Raw genomic sequence first — 22417 nt, forward strand, 5'->3', positions numbered from 1 at the left:
GAGAGCTAGCTAGATCACATCTATTCAATAATAATCACCGTCGCAGTTTAATAATTGTAGATTTACCACAACAGAAGTGACAGAATGGCAGATTAGGTGACAACTATGCAGCTAATGAAATTCTATAGCTAGCTAGCTATTCACAAATAAGTCCTCTTAGCAGCAGATGATATACTTGACTTGTGTCTCCTTTTAGTGTCATCTGCGAAAGAAAATGAACATATTGAAACACATCTTGTGCAAATAACATATCTGTGTACACAGTCATAACATCCCATAGATAATGATATTCATTAATTCTAACGGGACATGATTACCACAACTATGATTGATATGCATAATACCGGGTAATTTTGTGGCAAAAAATGATTTTACACCTCGAAAATTACCCGCTATACGATATAGCTTACATTAGTGGTAGCTTGTACAGTGCTGAGTGAGGTGTCCCTGGGTGGAGAGAAGGTAACGAGGACAGTCTTAGTGGACCCAGACTCCACGCTCATCTTGAGGGGACTGATGGTGAAGTACTTGGAGTGAGGATGAGATGATGACAGGGCATCTATGGAGAAGTCACCAGACGTCTACACAGAGAGAGGGTTTAATGTACAGCAGGAATGTTAGGAATGTAACAACTTGAAGCACAGTAGGAAGTTAAAGCATGTACACAAACATAAAAAAAGACTAATTGAAAGCGCCGTACAATAATTATATGTCTGTACAATTTCACCTTTTTCACTAGCGAGCTCTTTATGCATCCAACAGCTAGCTCTCTCTCCACTTTGATATCAGAGACTTCACTGATGGTGATAGTGTTTGCTTTGCCTTTGTTGCCTCCTTTCTTCAGTCCTCCCTCGTTGGCGCTAGAGACTCTCAGACTGTCTCCCGACCCTACGCTGCTCAGGTGGTGCGTGAACAGCAAGACTAGTGAGACAGGGGCAGGATGTTTCTTGCCAGGGAGAGGTGGAGAGGCTGCCATTGATTCCTCACTGTTCAGTTCATTGCTCAGGGGGGGTGGTTCATCTGGTAGACACACATACATGTTGTTGGTCCACGCCTTCGCTTTTAGCTGAATCGTGAATTTCCGCTGCAATAAAATAAAATAACAAATAATTATTATTATAAGACATCAAAGAGCTATGGAATGTACTTTTGATGGTATGAATACTCAAATTTAGCTAACAAAAACATCCCATTTGCAAATACTGCTACACTAGCTAGCGTCTACCTGTCCATTGATGTCAATGTATGCAGTGTCCCTGAATGCAGAGCTCTGGTGGTCTGGACTGAACAGTATAGTCAGCTCACTGCATCCTCCGCCTCCCTCGATCACCCCCTCAGTCTGGACACACACGAATGGTGGGGCACCACTGAAGTTAGAGGCTCCTATACACAGAGAGAGAATAATTATAATGCATGTAGTCCTACTATATCTCCGTAGCAACGGTGGGGACAGGCAATTGGACAACTTATAAATTGTATGACTTGTGTAATCTGCTGAAATGCAGATTCGTTGTGGAAATCAAAGCATAACACACTGTCATGAACTTTCTCCAATGGCTATAAAAGTGATTAAATAAAGGAAGCTATAAATAGCTAGTAGCTCAAACAACTCACTAAAAGGCCTTCCTTCTTTCTTTCTTCTCTCAGCTGCCCCAGGTAGAGAGCTCTCCAAGCTGAGTTGATACCTCACAGCCAGGGGAGAATGGTTGGTCAACTGCAGCACTCCAGAGACTGTATCTCTCACCATAGCATGACCTAGATCATAGGTGTTGGTGTCTGGAGTGAGGCGCACGTCAGGTTGTACTCCAGTGCCAGAGAGCTTCAAGCGAAGGTGAGAGGTGTCATTGTAGGTCAGTACAAGGTGCTCACAGAACTGCAAGTGTGTGTGTGTGTTTGGGTACTTATATAATCCTGTGTGTACATGCATGACTCCTGTCACAGCTAGTAGGCTACACGGATTCTAAGATAATGTCCTTGTAATGGTTCGGGGGACTCTTTCAGCTACACAGATACTAGGATAATGTCCTTGTGTGTAATCAATGGTTCGGGGGATTCTTTCAGCTGCCATAACTTGAATACTGTACATCCAATTTCAACAATTTCATGATTTTCAGAAAGCTTAGAAAGAGACCTTTCAAATGGTGTCATCAAAGTTCATATTTAAGAGATAAGGAAATTTAGCCGTACCATAGATTATAGCCCATGGTCCGAGGCTGAAAAATGACAAATTAGGGCCCGGACGAAATTTTTGATTGACATACACCATTTGAAAGGTATTTTTCTAAGCTCTCAGAAAATCCAAAAATTTTTGACATTGGATCAACTGTACTCAAGTTATGGCTGTTGAAAGATGTTCAACTACATGTACACAAAATATTGCAGCAATAATTCTTCTTCTAATTGTCTTACCTTGCCTCTCTTGAGAGGTGAGAACCTGATGATGAGGTTCCTACTCTGTCCTGGGGAGAGCTCCTTCAGGGCATTCCTCTGTTCAAACGGACCATGGGGATCCAGTACAGAGCCTTGTAACTACATGGGAGGGGGGGGGGTAGTGAGGATTATTGAACTACACACAGAGTGCCGGAGAGTTACCTTTAGAACGTGATCAGAAATATTCTTGATAGCAATCATCTTAGTCTTGGCATCACCTGCACAGTATGGAACAGGTATTATAGTAAAATAGGACGAAATAGCAGACACTCGGTTAAATAATAGCAATACTTGTTATCGCCTACCTGTGCCAACTGAGTCATAGTCGATGCTGGTATTGCCGTGGTCTGTGTCCAGGACTAGTGCTGGTCTAACCATTGGAGCTGTCACCTCGAGGTACAGTGTGTCCCCAACCCTGCACATACACGTGTGTGAGCAGCCAAAGTAAGGAAAATAATTTCTATTTAAAATGCACAATCCTAATTCATGACCTCTCAAAGTTAGCTCAAAAACAGACCCAAATCAGACAAATTAGATAGCTAACCTATATATACGTATACATGTACATACCTGTGAGCTGGAGTGTCGAGGCTGGTGGTGGAGAAGGTCTCGCTGGACACAAAGCAAGGGATGGACATTTGCAGACACAAATCAGTGAACTGCCTCAACAGTGTCTGCTCAGCCTGGCGCCACAAGTCAGAACTAGAGTGGGGGAGGGGGTCAAATTATTGAGCTTTCAGCAACATAATTATGTAGAACACAACATGACAGAAACTATAACTTTATTGCTGGCTTGCTACACGGGTACACCGCCCACTCACCCTTCCTCCGGAGGCTCTGGGGAGCTGCTGACCACTGCAGGCACTTTAGGCTGTGGGCTGGAGAGACTGTTCCTACTAGCAGACAGTAGACCACTCCTCTGAGCCAGCTTAGGGGTATCAGCTGCAGGCTTCTTGCCTTTCTTCTTCTGCGAGGAGGAAGAATCTTGATTAACTACAAATCTAGTACTGTAACAATAGTACCATGAAAGTACTTAGTCATGACTTACTGCAGACTGTTGTTGTCTCTCCAGCTCTATCCTCTCCCTCTCCAGTCTAGCAGTCTCCTGTGTGGCTCTGAGCAGCTCCTCCTGTACCATCCTCACTGCCTCCTCCCTCACAGCACCCGGGTCCAGGCAAGGGGAGAATACCACACTCACACTCACACTCTAGGGGAGGAGTCGTATAGCACACATGTACATGTACGTACAAAGACAATTTTTGGGATGTAGATCTAGAGTAACAATTTTTGGGATGTATGTACTTAAATTTAGCAAATAGATGCAATATACTCCACATGATTATTGTAAAGGTCAAATGATGGATATTTTGTTAAGACATAGCCCAGTAAATATGACAAGTATTTGATTGAAACACAATTAATAAAATGTACTGACCTCTCCTAGAGGCACTTCTCCCACTTGCGGGGACACAGTAAACGGACAGCCAGGAGGAACAGAGAACTCGTACATCTTGGGACCTTGTGGCAACAGAGCTCCTCGTATCACAGCACTGGAGAGGCGGCCTTGTCGAGGGTTGCTCACTCTGACACTGGTAGTAGCACTGTCCCCGAGAGCAGTGGCTGAGAAGTTAATGGCATTGTGAGATAGCTCCAGTGCTGGGAGGACGCCCACACCACGACACGGGATCTTGTACGTCCTGTTAGGTTGAGAGGGGGGGAGCAATGCCACACTTTAGATAATTCTTAAAACAGTACAAAATTTTTTAAAGTGTACATGGCAATTATCTCAATGAAATAATGCTTTAAAACATACTTGGGTACAGTACGTACATGTATACAGCCTATTCTCACAGACTTTGCTAAAAGTACCACCATTCATGATCAGAACCCCTCCTTGAGACCACGACTAACTATTGATGCACTACATACAACGTAACTATACCTCAAGATTCAAGCATAAACACACTTACTTATCGAGGGCAGTTTTGATGGTCAGCTCAAAGGAGTATTCTCTTGGTTTCCTGGCACTGAACACAAGGTCCACAGCCAGGGTCTCCTGGGGCAGTATCTCTCCCAACCCATCCCCTGGTTGAACATCCACAAAGGCTGGTAGACTCAGGAAACCAAAGCTCTGTGCTAGCAGTGATGTGTTGGTCATGTGCAGGGTGGCTACTACACTCTCGTGAGTGGTGCAGGGACCAAAGTCAATGGAGTCATGATCAAAGGTGAGCTCAGAGGGAGTCACCATCGCTAACACTGTGAATAGCAGTGGCTGGGTCTGTGTATGTGAAGTGTGGGGGGGGGACTATAGTTCAATTGTCACACTGAAAATTAATAGTGAACAAAATACGTACATGTCAAAATTTCATCAAGATTAGAGTACGTACATCACAAATGTTTTTGGTACTATTAATACTAGCATAGATATAGCTATAGCAGTTCTGTGTAGACCATGAATTACATGTAGATATTGTTTTTTTTTAGCAGCATTGCAAACGACTTGAGGCGAATTGATAATTACGTGAAGATTAAAATTTTTTCAAAAGAATTCCGTATGGCCGAACAGCATTGTTTTCAGGTGATATCCAATAGTGATGCCCATTTATGTCGGGTATGACTCGTAAGTATCTAGGGTCGACTCTTGACTGAAGCACACACTTGTATTTCGTTTGGTTTTTTTCAATTACGATTCCAGCAAAATAATCAGCTACCGCCAATGAGGGGCTCGTGTAAACTCCAGGGCCATACAATTCTCTAGGGCCAGCTTTAAAACCTTCGTCAACAATGCCTGCAACACAATCACCCTTGGTGCCATGGTAGGCAACTGGCCACTCACCCATAGCTGATTCAGTGCGAATTCCATTAGGTCCAAGCCACGAATCATCGCCATACTTTCCAACCACATTCAGAGCAAACCTTTCCCAACCGTAAGGGCGATCATACTTGTAACCTCCTCGCATGTACATCCTGCCATCATCAACCTCGTTAGTGAAGTCGTAGTTATACTTAGGAGCAAGTTCGTGCGAAGATAGTTTGAAAACATGCGCGGGGGGCTCTGACAATGACCCCCATCTTTTAACCGGCATAACAACATGCAAAGTGCTCTGTTCTTGGATATCTGGATAGTATCCAACAGTCTTATCATCCTGAAGTTGTTCCCCACCATGCAGCAACTGAAAATCATGATGTGGGAGCTCTGCTTTCATTTCAATACTGCTCTTGATCTGTTCAATTGTATTGAAAGATGACACAAAAAATGTAGTTTCTAGACCTTTAGGAAGATCCACAATAATCCTGAATGGTCGTTCATCATACGTATCCTGTTGATAAGGAACACAGGTGTAAGGAGAGGGGGGGTTGGAAGAAGAGGGGCAGTCGTGGGAACGTTGAAACAGCTCGTCAACTGAGATTGTTTGGCCATCAATCAAATACTTGTCATCTGGAGAAACAACCTGGACCTTCGCTCCAATAATATGAGAAAACACAGCTTCTACTTTAGAAAAATTAGTGCTCATTATTAATCTTTGAATAGGCAGACAACAGTGCTCTACTGCAAGATATTAGGCTATGACTATTTAGATGATACAACAGATGAGTCAGTGTTTTGTCGGATTTTCCCTGGGAAAATCCCATGACTATGGGGCTTCAGGGGACAGAAACAAAGAGGATCCATATAAGGTAAGAGTATCTACTCTTGGTACACACCATTATATATAAGGAACTTGTAATGCTCTGCAAACTCCAGTATGGGTAAAGCTTGCTACACAAAATTAAATGTCATGTACGTTGTACGTATGTGTTTATGCAAAAAAGTTGTTAACAGTGAGTAATAACGTATCGTGTTTTAAGTCCCTCACCTGATCCACGACGTGTACCTCCACTGGCATGATGAGGGCCCCCTCCTCTGTTAGCCCCTCCCACTCCAGGATGGATGCTTTAGGGGTGAACTTGAGCTGAGCACTGTACGAGGACTCCCCCTGGACCACTCCATACTTAGGGAGCACCTCCATGTGGGGCTGGAGGGAGGGGGACACTCGGAAGGTCACTCTGAGAGCAGTAGAGGCCCTGGAAGGATAGGGGGGATGCAGCATGAAAATGATCATCACACCATGCATATCGTTTTGGAAATTGGACAATGAAAAACTCTTGAGACACACTTCAGTGAACTCAGCGAGGTATTACATGTACTGTATGTGCACAGATGATGTATTGAGTGTTGCACTGACCTGTTGTGCAGTGTGATGGTGTCCTGATAGAGTCTGTCCAGCACACAGACCCTCAGGTCCATGGTCTCCCTCTCCAGCCACACAGGGAGCTCTCCACCACAACCTACACCAGTCAACACCAGCTGGGGGGGGGGGGGGGACACCACACTATATAAGCTGAACCCTAGGACAACTATCATATAGAACCTGATTAATAGCTATGCATGGGGTCATCATTGGCTTCATAACATAAGAACTGAGAGAACAATACAGGAGCCACTGTTATAGTAGATTGTTCATACTGAACAGCTAGCACACTTACTGGAGGTACTGATGGATGAGAGAATGTAACGATGAACTCTGACCTCTCCTGTGAAGGGGTGGTGGGTGAGTAGACTAGCTCCAGACCCACGGAGGATAACCCAGCGATCTCACCCACGCCCACTCCACCCACACTGAAGGCACACGGCACTTCTGGCACACCTACACGTACAAAAGAAATGTTCTTGAAACTAAGTAAGTCAACTAAGTAAGGAATTACTACAGTGTGCAAGTACCTTTACTCTCTCCATCTTGGTGGCTACCTTTATGAGTGTCATCACTGAGCTCTTGATTAGGGACCTCCCCACCAGCTTCCTCAATAGCCCAGGTGAGGGACTTGTGACTAACACAACTCAAGTCACCAACTGAACGAGTCATCTGCAGAGGAAAATCATCACTAAAACATTACAGTGTACATGAACAGTAAAATGGGACACACACACACACACACACGCACGCACGCACACACAGTCAGTCACACACACACACACACACACACACACACACACACACACACACACACACACACACACACACACACACACACACACACACACGCACACACACACACACACACACACACACACACACACACGCACACACACACACACACACACACACACACACACGCACACACACACACACACACACCCCATGCTATAATACATTGTACAGTACCATCAAACAAGAGAGTGCTAACAAGACAATCCACACACACACACACAAACCTTCCCCTCTGCCCCTCCAACAGTGAGTGTGTCCATCCTACTAGAGCGTGGGTCCACATTGCTCATGATACTGTGCACACTCTTGTCTGACAGAGGACCAGTTGAGACCAGCTCCTCACCAACACTCTCTGTGGGGGCCTAAGAGGGGAGTACATGTAGAGGAACGGTACACTGATATTGGGCAACTTTTCACTGAATATCTATGCACTATAATTATTATACACTTCCAAAGATGCTGCACGTCTAAAATGTACTGTACATACAAAACAGTAATTGACTGACTGGCTGATTGTGGCTCACATTTGAGGAAGGTTGTAAGAGCTGTGATTTGGATATAAACTTGAAGTTGGTAGACAATGCCCCAGTGTTGGTGAGAGTGACAGTCTTGTGAACTGTCTCCCCCACACAAACTCTGCCAAAGTCAACCATGACACAATCAGCAGAGATAAGGCACTTCTTGGTGAGGCAGGCCACTGGTAGAGTGAAGGGCCCAGTCTGAGACAGCATCTCTATGTGACCATGAATATCCTCATTCAACTGTGTGTGTGAGTGTTAATGATTTTGGGAATCTTTCAGCTGCCATAACTTGAATTCGGTGGATCAAAAATAAAGGTTTTTTTAAAGCTTAGAACGAGACCTTTCAAATAGTACCATCAACGTTGATATTCAAGAGATTGACAATTTGGAACCCAACTCACGGGAACGCAAAATTATTGCTGGTGAATTGAACCCACTCACAGGAACGCAAAACTATTTATGAAGTTATGGCTGTTGAAAGACACCCCCCACCCCCTCCGTTTAATTAATGATTTTGGGAATCTTCCAGCTGCCATAACTTGAATGCTGTGGATCGAAAATCAAAAATGTTATGTTTTTCTGAAAGCTTAGAAAGAGACCTTTCAAATGGTACCATCAAAGTTGATATTCGAGAGATAAAAGTATTTGCCAATTTGGTGATACCATGGATTATAGCCCATGGTCCGAGGCCGAAAAATAACAAATTAGGGCCCCAATGAAATTTTGGATTGAAACACATCGTTTGAAAGGTAACCTTCTAAGCTTTCAGAAAATCATAAAAATTTTGACATCGGATCAACTGTACTGAAGTTATGGCTGTTGAAAGACACCCCCCCCCCCTCCGTTTAAGAAGTGTATGGATGGACACACTTATCGTTCTGAATTGTAGCTCAATAATAATTATATCTATAATACTAAAGACTTACGGTAGATGTCAGTGTACAGTATGAAAACGGCCATGCTATTATACTATGCCATTTTTCATGCTAAGATGACATACTTGCCCATTACCTTAGGTTCAAAGGTGACGACCATAGCGCAGGTGAGGCCAGCGGACATAGAGCCAGGAGGGTTAAACTCAACAGAGAGGAAATCCATCAGATTATCAGTCACCCCCACCAGCTTGCAGTAGTTGAAGCTGTAGGAAACGTTGGTGAGGGTTACCTTCCTACGATAGCTCTGGCCCACATCAAAATCCTTGAAGACCACCTCAGCTGGCTTACTGGTGAATGCTTGACCCTGAGAAACACAGAGTAGGCATCACACTGTTAACACTGTATGGTATGGGCTCTCAAGGTTAGCTATACAGTAGGCCTAACCCAATGGTTCGGAGACTCTTTCAGCTGACCTAACTTGAATTCCATGGATCCGATTTCAACAATTTTATGATTTTCTGAAAGCTTAGAAGGAGACCTTTCAAATGGTGTCATCAAAGTTCATATTTGAGCGATAAAACTATTCATCAATTTGGCCACATCAAGGGCCGAAATATGACAAATTAGGGCCCCGACAAAATGTTGGATTGAAACACACCATTTGAAAGGTTTTTTCGTAAGCTTTCAGAAAATCAGAAAATTTCAACACATTGGATCAACGGCACAAAAGTTATGGCCGTATTAATTGATTTGTGATGTACAATTATTTTTGGTATGGGCTTCTAAAGTTAGCTACAGGAAATCAAACCTTCACGCACCTTGAACTCTCGGCCAGCGACCACTTGTTTGGTGATATTGCTCCTCTTTAGTTTATCCAGCGCCTCTTCCATCATCTCCACCTCCACCTTGCTACGCTCTCTCTTGACTACACTCACTGAACCGTGACCTTGATCCCACAGTCCTCGGATATCTGGTTCAACTAGAATAGCCTCTCCATCACCACGCCCTGATACTCCATCACCACGCCCTGATACGCCATCACCACGCCCTGATACTCCATCACCATGGCTTGAGGGCAGTCCGTGGGAACCAAGCACAGGCTCATCGTTTCCTGATACACTAATGAGTTTGTCCTCAGGGTCTCTAATTGTAGGGACCTCCTCGTGAGTGGTGGTAGAGAGCTGATTTGTTTTGCTGGTCTTTTTCAATTTTGAGAGTTTACGGGAGCTTTCTTGTGGACTGTGCGAATGTGATTTTGCTGCACTTTTTTTGAGAATTTTCTCTTCTTCTAACAGTTTGTTGATAATCTCAACCTTCCCTTCATTTTGTTTCTTTAAGAAAGCTTCTTTGCTCAGTTCAAATGACTCAATCCTTTGTTTCCTGAGAAATGCCTGGTCTGGATTGCCCCCCTCTGAGAGAATCCTCTCCCTCTCTATCCTGTCCTTAACTGCCTTCTTCTTGGCACCCTCAGACTTGAGCATCTGCTGAGCCAGTAACGTGCTCTGTGGAGATAATTATACGTACAGCACGATTTCTACTCCCTAACACTTACATGACATTATACAAGTATGCAAGTAGTTTTACTTTCACAGTAACATTGAGGATTGGTCATTGTAGAAATGCACAGTACTTATACGCATCACTGCTCACGTGACTGGAGTCAATGTTTTTCTTGAGACTGAGCAATGCCTTGACCCGTTTGTCCAGCCGCACTCTCTCCTTCTCCTCCTTTGCTGCCTCCTCTCTCCTCCGCCTGCCTATGGTGGCGTGCAAGAACTGTCTCCCCTTCTCCTGTGTCTCTCGTGCCTCCTCCACCAGCGCCCTCGTCTGGGCCTCATGATCACGCTGTGTCTCACACAGAAACCTAACAATGTACAATCATATTATCTCGCTGGAAAAACATTTGCAAAGTGACAAGTTGCTAGGATTGGCTGGTACATGTAACTCCAATCTGTTACAACATCATTCATAGTTATGTACATTTTTCGCAAGATGCACACAAATAATTTTTTGGAATTATTTTGGTGACTACAAGATTGGTTCTAAAAACATTTTTACAATCACATACCTTTCTTGAGCTTTTCTAGCTCTCTCTGTTTCCACTACGAGTTTGTTCTCAGCTTTTAGCCTCTTGACGGCTTGCCTCATCTTCACCTCCTTTGTTACCTCCTCCCCCTCGACAAGACGAACCTCTGATTCTTCAAACCTCCCCATAGCTGCTTGTGCCTCACACAACTCCAGCTCACCTTGTCGAAGGTCATTCTAACAGAAGGAGGGGAGGGGGGGGGGGCAGTCAATAAATAAGGTTTAATTGAATAAGAGTACACACTGTATGAAAGATACTGACTTGTATGTTGAGCTCCACATTTCTCTTAGAGTCCACTTCCACTGCCACTTTGTCTAGTTGTGACCTGAGCAGTCCCAGTGATGCAGCCTTGTCACCACCAGGACCAGTCACTTGGGCCTGGAGGTCAGACTGGCATCTCAGCAGGCTGTTCAAGTGCTCTCTACAATGTACCAGTTGTAATCTGTACAAGGAGAACAGAAATGCATAATTTAATTTCCATAAACTTTTTCTAAATCAATTCCTACATGTACCTACGTATGATACATGTACACATAGCTATAATTATACCTGATTTCTTCAACTTTAGTCTCCTTGTCATTCAAGTTCTTTCTCAGCCCATCAATATGTTGACGTAAATGGATCTGTCTGATGATCTCTTGTTTGGTGCACTGTGGCGTCCCTGGCTGCTCCAATCCTCCCCTCCCCTCCAGCAGGTCCAGTGAGAGACTGGAGAATGATGGACCCACCTCCTCCAGCACCACATTGCTGTGCACGGCTGTGGCCATCTCAGACTCTGAGCTGTACAGGTCTGAGCAGGGGACATTCTAACTTGAGCAGCACACATTTCACTAGTACACAGCAACTTGTGCACAGTGGAAAAATAATATCTAAATTTAGCCACTCCCACTAAATTTAATACTGTCTGTAGTTGTAGATTCACACAAGGGTACTGACCTTCTTCCTCATAGCTTCTAGACGCAAAGGAGTCTTCGGATTCTAGTTCTGAATCATCAGAGCTTGCTGTCATCAGCTCTGAGCGGGTGAAATCCAAAGCATCTGTATCTGCCATGGCTAGTCTGGCTGCAAACGTCTGCTGCTAGTTTATGTTTCCATGCTAACCAGGTGTGTGTGTGTGAGCCCCTCCCCCTTTATCTCTAACCTCACCCACGTGGCATATTGTATCAAGGGTAGAGAGCTAGAGACAGATGTCTTCATCATGAGTATATACTGCTCACGGCTTGTCTGGACCGCCAGCAGACTTACCAGAGTAAGCGATTATCATCCAAGAGTCTGTATGAGCTGTGTCCATTGTACAGGTTCAACTATGTACTGTTGGGCGTCTAGTCAGCACACGATACCACCACTCGAGATCAGTGCTGCTGCAACCACACTACTCTAGTCTCACGTCTAAACCAAGTGTCAGGGGAGATATCCTGTGTAGACGAAGCTTAGCAACAAACGCTGACAAGAGAGGGGTGAGTGTAGTGTTCATTTCATCACTTAATCAATTCTGTCTCTCTCTCTCTAGCCTGTGTCATGGCTGTCCTTTGCTCTGGTGATGGTGGCAGGAGGAGCTATCGTGTTGTATGTAAGAATGATCAAGAGGGAGAAGGAGGAACGTAAGGCCTGCTAGCTCACCTGTTAATGTTAAATGTCCCATACTTGCCTCACCCCCCCCCCACACACACACACACCCACACAGTGGCTAAACAGAAGAAGGTCCAATCGATGGGCAAGGCTGCTCTCGGAGGTCCCTTCTCTCTCATCGATTTCAATGGGGAACGGAAGACAGACAAGGACTTCCTGGGTCAGTGGGTGCTACTCTACTTTGGATTCACTTTCTGTCCCGACATTTGTCCTGATGAGCTGGAGAAAATGGCCACAGTGGTCGACGAAGTTGGTGAGTAGCCAGTGCATATGCTAGTACTGTTACGGCTATTAGTTTTACTTTGATTTGATTTGTATTTTTTTCTTTCTCAGGGAAAATGGATGGTCTGTTTCAGATACAGCCGCTGTTTATCACTGTGGACCCTGAGAGAGACACTGCCACTGTCATGAAAGAGTACCTAAAAGGTATTTAATTGTTGAATAGTCTGGCAACAACTCCACAATGATGTGTTAAAGTTAACACTAATGCCATGCAGTTAAAAAGTGAAGGTTTGCAGATTTCCTTGACTACACTCTAAGCCTGTTGTTGTGTTCTAATAATATTGTCTTGTGTGCAGAGTTCCATCCTCGGCTGCTGGGGATGACTGGAACTAAAGAGGAGCTCCACGAAGCTGCCAAGTCTTACAGGGTCTACTACAGTGTGGGACCTGCAGACTCTGACAATGACTATCTGGTAAGAGGAGGGTTCATGTCGTGGCTTCAATTAGAAGCCTTGCAATCTGCAATTAAGCTTAGCCTTGGGATCGAACTTCATGTTGTACCCGCCACCTTGTCTTATAAGGAATTTTTGTGCAGTAGTTGGTATAGTGGATTCAGATTGCAGAATCACAAGTGGCCAAAATAACTGTGCTGAATATGAATATCTAGCAATCTAAATTGTGGTTTTGCTGTTTGGCAATTCTCTATTGCAAGTGCTGCAATCCGCTGTCTGTGTACTTACACCTCTCTCATAGTAACATCTCCTCCCTGCAGGTGGACCACACCATCATCATGTACCTGGTGAGTCCTGACGGGAGCTTTGTGGACTACTTTGGACAGAATCGCACGGCCCAAGAGATTACAGCCACCATAGCCAATCACATGCTCAAGCACAAACACACAAAGTAGTGGAACTGTTATAAAAGTCATTCAATGTCTCAATAACAAATGCTGCTCTGAAATTACATATTTTTGAACAATGAATTTAATTATCTTGCAGTATATGGGAAGGGTGGGGCTGCATGTCTGTTTTGCAAGCTAGACTGTGGAGTACACACCCTTAGAACTATATAAGAGCAATGGCTACTATAGTTGGATTTGATTGTGAGTTCCTGGAGCCTCCACCTGATGTTCTCCAGACAGAGTGTCCTGTTTGTCTCCAGATCATTAGAGAGCCCCACCAGGTCACATGCTGTGGAAAGAAGTATTGTGCATCATGTATCCAGTGTGTTCAGGACAGTAACAGTTCTTGTCCAACTTGCAAGGCTGAACTTTTCCATAGCTTCCTTGACAAAGGAATCAAACAATCGCTCTATGGTTTGAAAGTTCACTGTAGCCACCAGAAAGACGGGTGTGAGTGGACGGGGGAACTGAGACAGCTTGATGAGCACCTCAACACAGATCCACTGCCAGAGACACAACTCGATGGATGCCCCCTGACAATCATCAACTGTGACTTCCACCACGTAGGCTGTGCTGTGAAACTCCCTCGACAAGACATGCCAGAACACCAGAGAGAGAGCCTACGCATTCACTTGTCTAAGATAGCGATAAACTATGCATCACTGAGAGAAGAAATGAACGTAATAAAGCGTGAAAATGAATCATTAAAAACTAAAGTAGCCTCTCTTCGATCGAGTTCTCAAAGATTTACTGCTATCCCGACAAAGCCAAGAGAAAAGATTTCTATTCAGCCTTCAAATGTATTGATTATGACCAACTTCCAGCAGCACAAGAGAGATGGTAATTGGTGGTACTCCCCTCCAGTCTACACCCACCCCTGGGGGTACAAGATCTGCCTGGGGGTGTGTGCCAGGGGGTTTGGAAACAATTCACATGTCTCTGTATTCGTCTACCTAATGCGAGGAGAACAAGACGATCATTTAACATGGCCGTTAAGAGGCACCATTACTTTTCAGCTGCTGGACCAGACGGGAGGAGAGAATCACAAGTTTCATCAGTGTGTCTATGACGACAGTGTGGAGCTAAAGAACTGTGAGCAAGTGAGATATGGTGAGAGGGCCAACAGTGGTTGGGGGGCACCCACTCTGATTGCACACAGCGCTCTGAAGCCTCAATATCTGAACAGGGACTGTCTGAGGTTCCAAGTATCCAGTGGAGAAGTACACATTAATGTGTGTGAATAGTTACCCTATAGCTATATACAAGTTAGAGCTTTCTTTGATAATTATTTCGTTTGATTGTTTTATGATTTTAGGTTGTGTATTTTTTACATTGCAACATGTAAGTATTGAATGTTTTTTCAGAGAAACAAAAATAAACACATAAACCTTTACAAAATGACAATAAATATAACATAGCTAGCTAGAGGTACTAGTGTCCTGTATGTCCATGTGTTGTTGTTGCTGTAGCTTCATCTTCTTGGCCTGGTGGTGTTCATAGCGTTCCTCAAATGTGTCTGCGTGTGTGTGTGTGGGAGGGAGAGAGAATTAATTAGTTTTGTGCACATGCATGGTTTCTGTACACAACAAGTTAAAGCTATTATGTAACACACTATGCTCAATTGTGTGTGTGTGTGTGTGTGTGGGTGTGTGTGTGTGTGTGGGTGGGTGTGTGTGTGTGTGGGTGTGTGTGTGTGTGGGTGTGTGTGTGTGTGTGTGTGTGTGTGTGTGTGGGTGTGTGTGTGTGTGTGTGTGTGTGTGTGTGTGTGTGTGTGTGTGTGTGGGTGTGTGTGTGTGTGTGTGTGTGTGTGTGTGTGTGTGTGTGTGTGTGTGTGTGTGTGTGTGCGTGTGTGCGTGCGTGGGTGGGTGGGTGGGTGTGTGTGTGTGTGTGTGTATGTGTGTGTGTGTGTGTGTGTGTGTGTGTGTGTGTGTGTGTGTGTGAGTGGGTGTGTGTGTGTGTGTGTGTGTGTGGGTGTGTGTGTGTGTGTGTACTGACTTGCAGTTGGTCTCTCCAACAGAGGCTTGTAGCGTCCCTTGCCTAGTCTGTGGTCACTGTGCATTAGGATAGCCATTGGTGATGGATGTGTGGAGTGTGAGGAGTATGAGGAGTGTGTGGGTGGGGAGAGGGTGTCCAACATACACTGTACCATTGTGGACCTGCACGGGAGAAAACAGAGTATTAGTTACATCAGCAGTCCATCTTACGTGCGTACATGTATCATTTTGTTTTGGGAGAATGGGTGTATTATGACTGAACCCGACCACATGACTTTGTTATCAGTCTATAGTGGTATAGATTCTACTAATGGATAAGCTATATATGGGCGGCAAACATTTCTAAATTGTCCACAACAATGGCCTTTCAAGAAAGAATTGTTGGATTTGATTGTGAGTTTCTGGAGCCTCCGTCTGAAAATCTCCAAACTGACTGTCCAGTTTGTCTCCAGATCATCAGAGAGCCCCACCAGGTCACATGCTGTGGAAAGAAGTACTGCAAAGCTTGTATCCAAGCTGTCAAGGTCAAAAACAAGCCTTGTCCAACTTGCAACACAGAAGGTTTCTCCAACTTCCCTGACACAGGACACAAGCAATTGCTTTACAATTCTAAAGTTCGCTGTAGCCACCAGAAAGACGGGTGTGAGTGGACGGGGGAACTGAGACAGCTTGATGAGCACCTCAACACAGATCCACAGCCAGAGAAACAACTCGATGGATGCCTCCTGACCACCATCAACTGTGACTTCCACCACGTAGGCTGTGCTGTGAAACTCCCTCGACAAGACATGCCAGAACACGTGAGTACAAACATCCACCGACATATGTCACTAATGGTTACTGGTCATATGACACTAGCCAGCGCACATTCAATACTGGAAAATGATCACGCTAATTTGGAAAAAGATCACAAGAAATTGGCTGCAAGTCATATATTGCTAACGAAAAGCTACGCAAAATTAGTTGAAGAGCACGTTTTATTGAACGGTTCCCACAAGAGATTGAAACAAGAGCACGAAAGTTTATCAAGTAACAGCGTACAAACATTGTGTAAATACGAAGAGCTGAAGGACAATTGCGCTAAAATCAAAACAGATAATCAGCAACTGAGAACCAAAATAGAGGCTTTGGAAGGGTCCACAAGACCACCTCCCCCAAGACCCCCACTTGCTGATCCTCCTAGGACGGAAACCATACATATAGTACCTTCAGATGCTCTATTTATGGAGAAATTTGAGCAACACAAGAGAGGGAAGATTTGGTGGTACTCCCCTCCAGTCTACACCCACCCTCAGGGCTACAAGATCTGCCTCGGAGTGGTTGCTAATGGCCACGAGGAGAGTAGGGGGACACATGTCTCCGTGTTTGTCTTCTTCATGAAAGGAGAATACGATGATTTTCTTCCATGGCCGTTTCGAGGCTCGATTTTGATACAGCTAGTCGACCAAAACGGACAGGCTAAGAATACGTACACTTGTATGTATGATGACACTGTGGCCTTAAAGTACTGCAATCGTGTGATCTATCGTGAACAAGCTATGGAGGGTTGGGGGTCAAAGAAGTTCCTTGCACATAATATGCTAAAGAAACCTCTTTTTATTAGAGATAGATTGATTTTTATAATCAGTGGAGAAACCAGAGTGTGAACACTGTAGTACTGTCATTACATCGTTGTATTTATCATATTGCTGTATTGTATTGACAATAATTATGAATAACATGAATAATATCTATTCAAAGCTTTCACTGTCATGCACAAGACGTTAGCTATTACCGTATTGACTAGAATGTTTTGCGAGCATCAAACAATTGTGAACTTTGCGATGGTCGATCAATTCGCAACAATAAAATCTGCAAAACCTAACTATTACCACACAATCCTTGCCAGAACGCAATAGTTACAGTTAGATCGCAAAGGTCAAATTTTATGCTAATCTGGCTCATTTGCAAAGATTTTTCACCCGCAAAATATTCTAGTAATACGGTATAAAACTTACTTGACTACTTGACTTGTCCACATATGCTGGAAGTGTGCCACCACTCTGTCATGAGCCTCCTCCTCTCTCTGCCATTGCAGACCATCAAATACACAATCATAGAGAATGAGAGGCTCCGGAGGGGCCATGCCGTACTGTGGCTTACAAGGACACCTGAAGGAGAGAGTGGGTGGGGTGACTACACGGCAGGAGAGGGGGGGGGGGTGATTACACACTGTGTTATAGCAAGGACATGCTGTACATTCACAGTTAAGGGTTTGTAGGTATTTTATTTTATTCCGTCCGGGTGTACATATTGTAAGGACATAATTATACTTAGCCTCGATCCCAGGCCACGGTTAGGACCGAGGCTAAATTATACTGTTCATTTGCAATTCAGGGTTAGAGGTTAGAGTTCAAGGGTTCATATGTAAAGTGCTCTGGAAGTGAAATTATGTGAAATTTTTCTATCTCACTTTTCAATGTCAAGCATGTGTTGGACAATGTCCGGTGTCTCCAGTCCATTGCCTATCAGGAAGAGTATCCCGGCCATGCAGCGCACCTGATGCATGAGGAAGGCATGTCCGGAGAGGGTCATCTCACACATGTCGTATGGGGAGGGTGGGCTGTGTGAATGGGTGGGTGTGAGGGTGTGTAGTGGGTGGGCTGTGTGAGTGGGTGGGTGTGAGGGTGTGTAGTGGGTGGGCTGTGTAAGTGGGTGTGTGTGAGGGTGTGTAGTGGGTGGGCTGTGTGGGTGTGAATAGTGTGGGCACTAGAAATACGAACTCACTTTGAAGAGGAGAGAGCATTGATTTCAAACTTCACTATAGTCCTATCAAAGTGTGTCACTCCACCGGCAATGTCCATCTGTACACACAACAGCGTGTTCCTATAATGACCTCTCTAACACCACTATACACTTACTTTGCAGAAATTTCTGAAGTCATGCTGACCCATGAAGTACTGAGCGGCGGTCCTCATTAACTGCACGGTTACAAGCAATGTGTTATTATTATATTGTGTGCATTGTTATGGCATGCCCATACTTCTAAGTTCATGTCTCCTCTTGGGAAGAAGTATTTGTATGTTCTCTGAGTGCAGTTGAACCGAGCACTGAACTCCGGGTCGACTGGTGTCCATGACAACACTCGTATATCCTCTGGGAGATTTCTATTGAGGATGACCATATATGGAAGCTCGTTTTCAGTGTCTCCTTTTCGTGTGTGAGCAATAGATCCTTCTTGAACTCTGACCCCTGGTCCGCTAAGGAGGTTGGTCCTCAGATCCAATGCGATGACTTGCCCCAGTGCACTGACTCCCTTGTCCGTGCGACCACACCTACTGTAGTGGGCAGTACTCACATCTTCAATCAGCTTGGTCTTCTTTAGGCACTCAAACAGACAACTCTGTATATTGATAAGCCATCATATTGTAGCACTACCAAACAGCTACTAAATACATATTTTAGTTTTGAAATTGGACGTTCCCAACACAAGTTATGAACAATCAAAGTTAGCTATAAAGAACAGGCCTGCTTCTGAAAAAACACCCACTTTAATTAATTGTTAATCTAAGCACCATGCATGCATGACATTTGTATACACTTTCTGTCAAGTAACTTCTGCCTGTGACTAACACACACATGCACAGGTACACTCGGACGTACCTCAATGGTGATCTTGGGAGGGTCTTGGATAGCGAACCCGCTGTACTTCCAACCAATGTAAGCCACTTGCAATGCAACGTGTCGCTTGTTGAACCTGCACGGACAAATGGACAGGATTGATCAATGCAGCAATGAGCAATGCAGGTCATTAATATTGATGAGCCTACAGTAAATATCGTTTCTCACTTGTTGAAGTCAAAGACCCGTGGTTTCTTGACCTCCCTGAGCTCAGATGAGGTTTTCTGCAGTGGATCAAAGCTGAAGTTGCTTGCCATTCTTCTAGATAGACCTCTCAGACTCAGCAAAGCAACACTAGACACTTGCATTTCTTCTGCCACATGGCATTATAGCACTTGATCTGTGACGACCTTTACCTGACAAACTGGAGGCGTGATGCTGTTTGCACAAAAAGTGGGTGGGGCTGATAGCTGCAGTAACCTTGTACAAGTCTGAAGCAGCTTGACATCTCTCCAACAAACAGTGAGTCAATTGACTTGTTCTGTAACACTATTTAAATAGATCTATTACCTGTCTGAGTTGCTACACATACAAACAGTTCAGTTAGCCTCTAGAGATATCCCTTCAAGCAACTATATAACTAAGCCTACCAAAAAGACTACTATTGTAAGATATTGTGCTTCTCCCTGTGCAGTGGATGAAGCTACAGCTGCTCCTGGTGACCAGGACTACCTGGTGATAGCTCTGGCAGTGGGCATACCAGCCTCAGTGGTCATCCTTGCACTGGTGATTGTCATCACCGCCATGTTCATACTCATGCTGCGGAAGAGCAGGTGAGATAGGTAGACCCTAAGGGGGGTGATTGTGATCAAACATAACAGAGGTAGAATGGGTTCAGTTGATTAATAATAATAGGGAATGCACATAATTCATAGCAGCTGTTACACATCCCCCACACTAGAACTGAATGACTGTGAATACACTGTGTACATGTTCTGCATGTCCCCAAAGTGAATCCATTGCAACAAACCACACGCACACACACCTCTATAGATCTGAAGAGGAGGTAGAGGCCATGTACATACGGAGAAGGTTTCAAGGACTCTCACTGGAGGAGCAGAAGCGAATGCAGCAAGGCAAGAAGAGGACCAAGCCTGACAGGAGAAGAAGCTCTGCTGCTGAATCACGAGGATCCCAACTCACTCCCCACAGTAGAGGGGGAAAAATCAGGAGTGCCAATCCATTCGGATTACAAGTATAAGCTATAAGCTAGCTAAAACAACCCTAGTGTTTACCATCCCCTGTCTGTAGGAATGGCAGTTGAAGTTGTCTGGCATTGACATGGATATAGACACAGAGGAGACGGATATTGATGGAGAGGAGGACTTCAACAGGAAGCCGATGGGAGCCATCAACCCTCTGCTAATGAGAGGTGTGGATCATGGTGGGTCATCACAGTACTGTAAAGATATAGACCATCTCCATTGCATGCATACAGTCGATAATTTGAGTGAGTATCTTTCTTTCTGGCCCTCTGCCCACAGATATGGCAGATTATGATCCAGTGAGACAGCCTCCAAGAAGACACTCACAACCCACCAGTAACAACAGGACTAAACCACGCGGCAGAGTAGCCACACCCACTCTCGAGGAGACGGATTCTGACGCTGACTCATCAGACTCATTCAATCCTTACGATTAGACAGAACCTGTGTACATGTACCTCCCGCCAACACATGCACACACTTGCAGTATTATTTGTATAATTAACTTGTGAAAACTGTTTTTTAGACTGTTTAAAAACAGAAATTAATGCACAGAAAAGTGGATAACAATTTGGCTATTATACATGTAATTGTACGTGAATGGTGATTGTGACTGGCAATGAAGTGTGTGTGTGAGGAATGGCAATGAGGTGTGTGAGGAATGAGGTGTGTGTGTTTGTGGGGGGAATGAGATGTTTGTGGTTTACATGGAGTATCTATACAGTTAAAGGTTTTCATCATCAGTCTCAGTTGACTCAAACTGCGCGAGGGGGGCATACGATTTCGGATCTTTCCTACCCCCAGAGGGTGGGGGGTTCTTGATTCGATACACGGCCACAGAGACAAAGTACAGGGTGCAGAGTACACAGAGTATACAGGCCACCCAGCCCACATTGTATGACCAGCCAGGGGAGGAGGTCCCGTCGAAGGACTTGGAGTACGAGGCAAGACCAAGAATCATGACAACAGCTGCGAGTGTGTGCATGGTATAAGATACACAACAAACACGTGAGAGAGGCCTCTCCTAGAGCAATGGAGAGTGTCTAGAACTATACAGAACGCATCTTTCAACTAACATTGGACAATCCATAGGCTCTTAAACTTTTGGTAATAGCTGTATGCAATATAGGGATGCAAGCCATTTGAATATCACTGTAACTATGGGGAATAGTAAATTGGGCAACAGAGCCCAGACTAACTCAAGCCATTGATTCAAATTCGAAACTTCATTACTAAGTATAGTCACCTTGTGTGGCATAGCACACTGCTGCGATGAGTAGCCATCTTGCTCTGTGCTGGAGCAGTCCTACAATACTGATGACCCAGGCCAGCATACCAGCTCCCAGGGCAAGACACAGGAACGTCCTAGCAACCAGCAGTTCAGCTGTGTGCGTGTGTGTGGGTGTGTGTGTGTGTGTGTGTGTGTGGGGGGGTGTGTGTGTGTGTGTGTGTGTGCGTGGGCATGTGTGTGTGTGTGTGTGTGTGTGTGTGTTAAGGTTTTATGGGTATTAAAACGGATAGTTACTAAGGCCCACACTCACCTGGTGCATCAGGGCCGGTGGTGAGTGGCAATGACTCACAATCAGAGGAACATTTCTGCCATAATCCAGAGTGTGCTTGCTTTTGTTCTAGCCAATAGCTACTTCCAAAGGTGACCAGGAGAAGCACACCGCTTGAGAATGAGAGGAGGACCTCTCCCAGTCGACAGAACGTGTCGGCATACTCGTACTTGCAATAGTCCAGCCATCTTAGAGTCTCTCTTCTGTACGACATGTTGTGTCAAATTGAATAAGAGGAAAGGTCGTCAGTAGAAGCTGTAGTATTCTGGGGAAGATTTGTGGTCACATGATAACATCCACCACACA

At 44.7% G+C, this 22417-nt stretch overlaps 8 protein-coding genes across 8 annotated transcripts; 4 read left to right on the forward strand and 4 right to left on the reverse strand.

Annotated features, from left to right (window-relative positions):
* Positions 1 to 43: 43 nt before the first annotated feature.
* LOC135334179 (cilia- and flagella-associated protein 74-like) lies at positions 44 to 12014 on the reverse strand. The gene is made up of 26 exons (XM_064529264.1): positions 11879 to 12014; positions 11492 to 11732; positions 11204 to 11384; positions 10925 to 11118; positions 10507 to 10720; positions 9675 to 10358; positions 8993 to 9220; positions 7985 to 8221; positions 7685 to 7822; positions 7193 to 7334; positions 6958 to 7118; positions 6657 to 6778; positions 6288 to 6495; positions 4401 to 4708; positions 3866 to 4127; positions 3479 to 3637; positions 3252 to 3397; positions 3001 to 3132; positions 2736 to 2845; positions 2593 to 2648; positions 2410 to 2529; positions 1615 to 1873; positions 1226 to 1383; positions 728 to 1084; positions 411 to 581; positions 44 to 202 (listed from the first exon to the last, which is right to left on the reverse strand). The coding sequence occupies exons 1-26, from the start codon at positions 11991 to 11993 to the stop codon at positions 137 to 139; spliced, it is 5169 nt and encodes a 1722-aa protein (XP_064385334.1). The 5' UTR covers positions 11994 to 12014; the 3' UTR covers positions 44 to 136.
* On the reverse strand, positions 4733 to 6210 carry LOC135334225 (uncharacterized). Its single transcript, XM_064529333.1, has one exon. It carries the CDS (start codon positions 5943 to 5945, stop codon positions 4959 to 4961), a length of 987 nt encoding a protein of 328 aa, XP_064385403.1. The 5' UTR covers positions 5946 to 6210; the 3' UTR covers positions 4733 to 4958.
* A 28-nt stretch (positions 12015 to 12042) lies between the features above and the next one.
* Positions 12043 to 13782, forward strand: LOC135334229 (protein SCO1 homolog, mitochondrial-like). The gene is made up of 7 exons (XM_064529340.1): positions 12043 to 12191; positions 12241 to 12399; positions 12453 to 12543; positions 12627 to 12824; positions 12905 to 12997; positions 13150 to 13265; positions 13565 to 13782. Exons 1-7 carry the CDS (start codon positions 12141 to 12143, stop codon positions 13697 to 13699), a joined length of 843 nt encoding a protein of 280 aa, XP_064385410.1. The 5' UTR covers positions 12043 to 12140; the 3' UTR covers positions 13700 to 13782.
* An 18-nt stretch (positions 13783 to 13800) lies between these two features.
* On the forward strand, positions 13801 to 15059 carry LOC135334222 (TNF receptor-associated factor 4-like). The gene has a single exon (XM_064529331.1). It carries the CDS (start codon positions 13870 to 13872, stop codon positions 14935 to 14937), a length of 1068 nt encoding a protein of 355 aa, XP_064385401.1. The 5' UTR covers positions 13801 to 13869; the 3' UTR covers positions 14938 to 15059.
* Positions 15036 to 19764, reverse strand: LOC135334211 (tRNA pseudouridine(38/39) synthase-like). Its single transcript, XM_064529312.1, has 9 exons — positions 19516 to 19764; positions 19330 to 19423; positions 18710 to 19069; positions 18588 to 18647; positions 18454 to 18530; positions 18140 to 18289; positions 17685 to 17837; positions 15689 to 15849; positions 15036 to 15209 (listed from the first exon to the last, which is right to left on the reverse strand). The coding sequence occupies exons 1-9, from the start codon at positions 19653 to 19655 to the stop codon at positions 15112 to 15114; spliced, it is 1293 nt and encodes a 430-aa protein (XP_064385382.1). The 5' UTR covers positions 19656 to 19764; the 3' UTR covers positions 15036 to 15111.
* LOC135334212 (TNF receptor-associated factor 4-like) lies at positions 15996 to 17428 on the forward strand. The gene has a single exon (XM_064529313.1). The coding sequence runs from the start codon at positions 16047 to 16049 to the stop codon at positions 17331 to 17333; it is 1287 nt and encodes a 428-aa protein (XP_064385383.1). The 5' UTR covers positions 15996 to 16046; the 3' UTR covers positions 17334 to 17428.
* Positions 19712 to 21126, forward strand: LOC135334235 (uncharacterized). Its single transcript, XM_064529346.1, has 5 exons — positions 19712 to 19809; positions 19982 to 20120; positions 20341 to 20542; positions 20599 to 20731; positions 20832 to 21126. Coding segments are annotated over exons 1-5 (633 nt in total). The 5' UTR covers positions 19712 to 19808; the 3' UTR covers positions 20990 to 21126.
* On the reverse strand, positions 21054 to 22413 carry LOC135334237 (claudin domain-containing protein 2-like). The gene is made up of 3 exons (XM_064529347.1): positions 22094 to 22413; positions 21799 to 21936; positions 21054 to 21521 (listed from the first exon to the last, which is right to left on the reverse strand). The coding sequence occupies exons 1-3, from the start codon at positions 22323 to 22325 to the stop codon at positions 21277 to 21279; spliced, it is 615 nt and encodes a 204-aa protein (XP_064385417.1). The 5' UTR covers positions 22326 to 22413; the 3' UTR covers positions 21054 to 21276.
* Between the last annotated feature and the right edge of the window lie 4 nt (positions 22414 to 22417).

This window comes from Halichondria panicea, chromosome 3 (assembly GCF_963675165.1).
Source record: "Halichondria panicea chromosome 3, odHalPani1.1, whole genome shotgun sequence".
NCBI classification, from domain to species: Eukaryota; Metazoa; Porifera; class Demospongiae; order Suberitida; family Halichondriidae; genus Halichondria; species Halichondria panicea.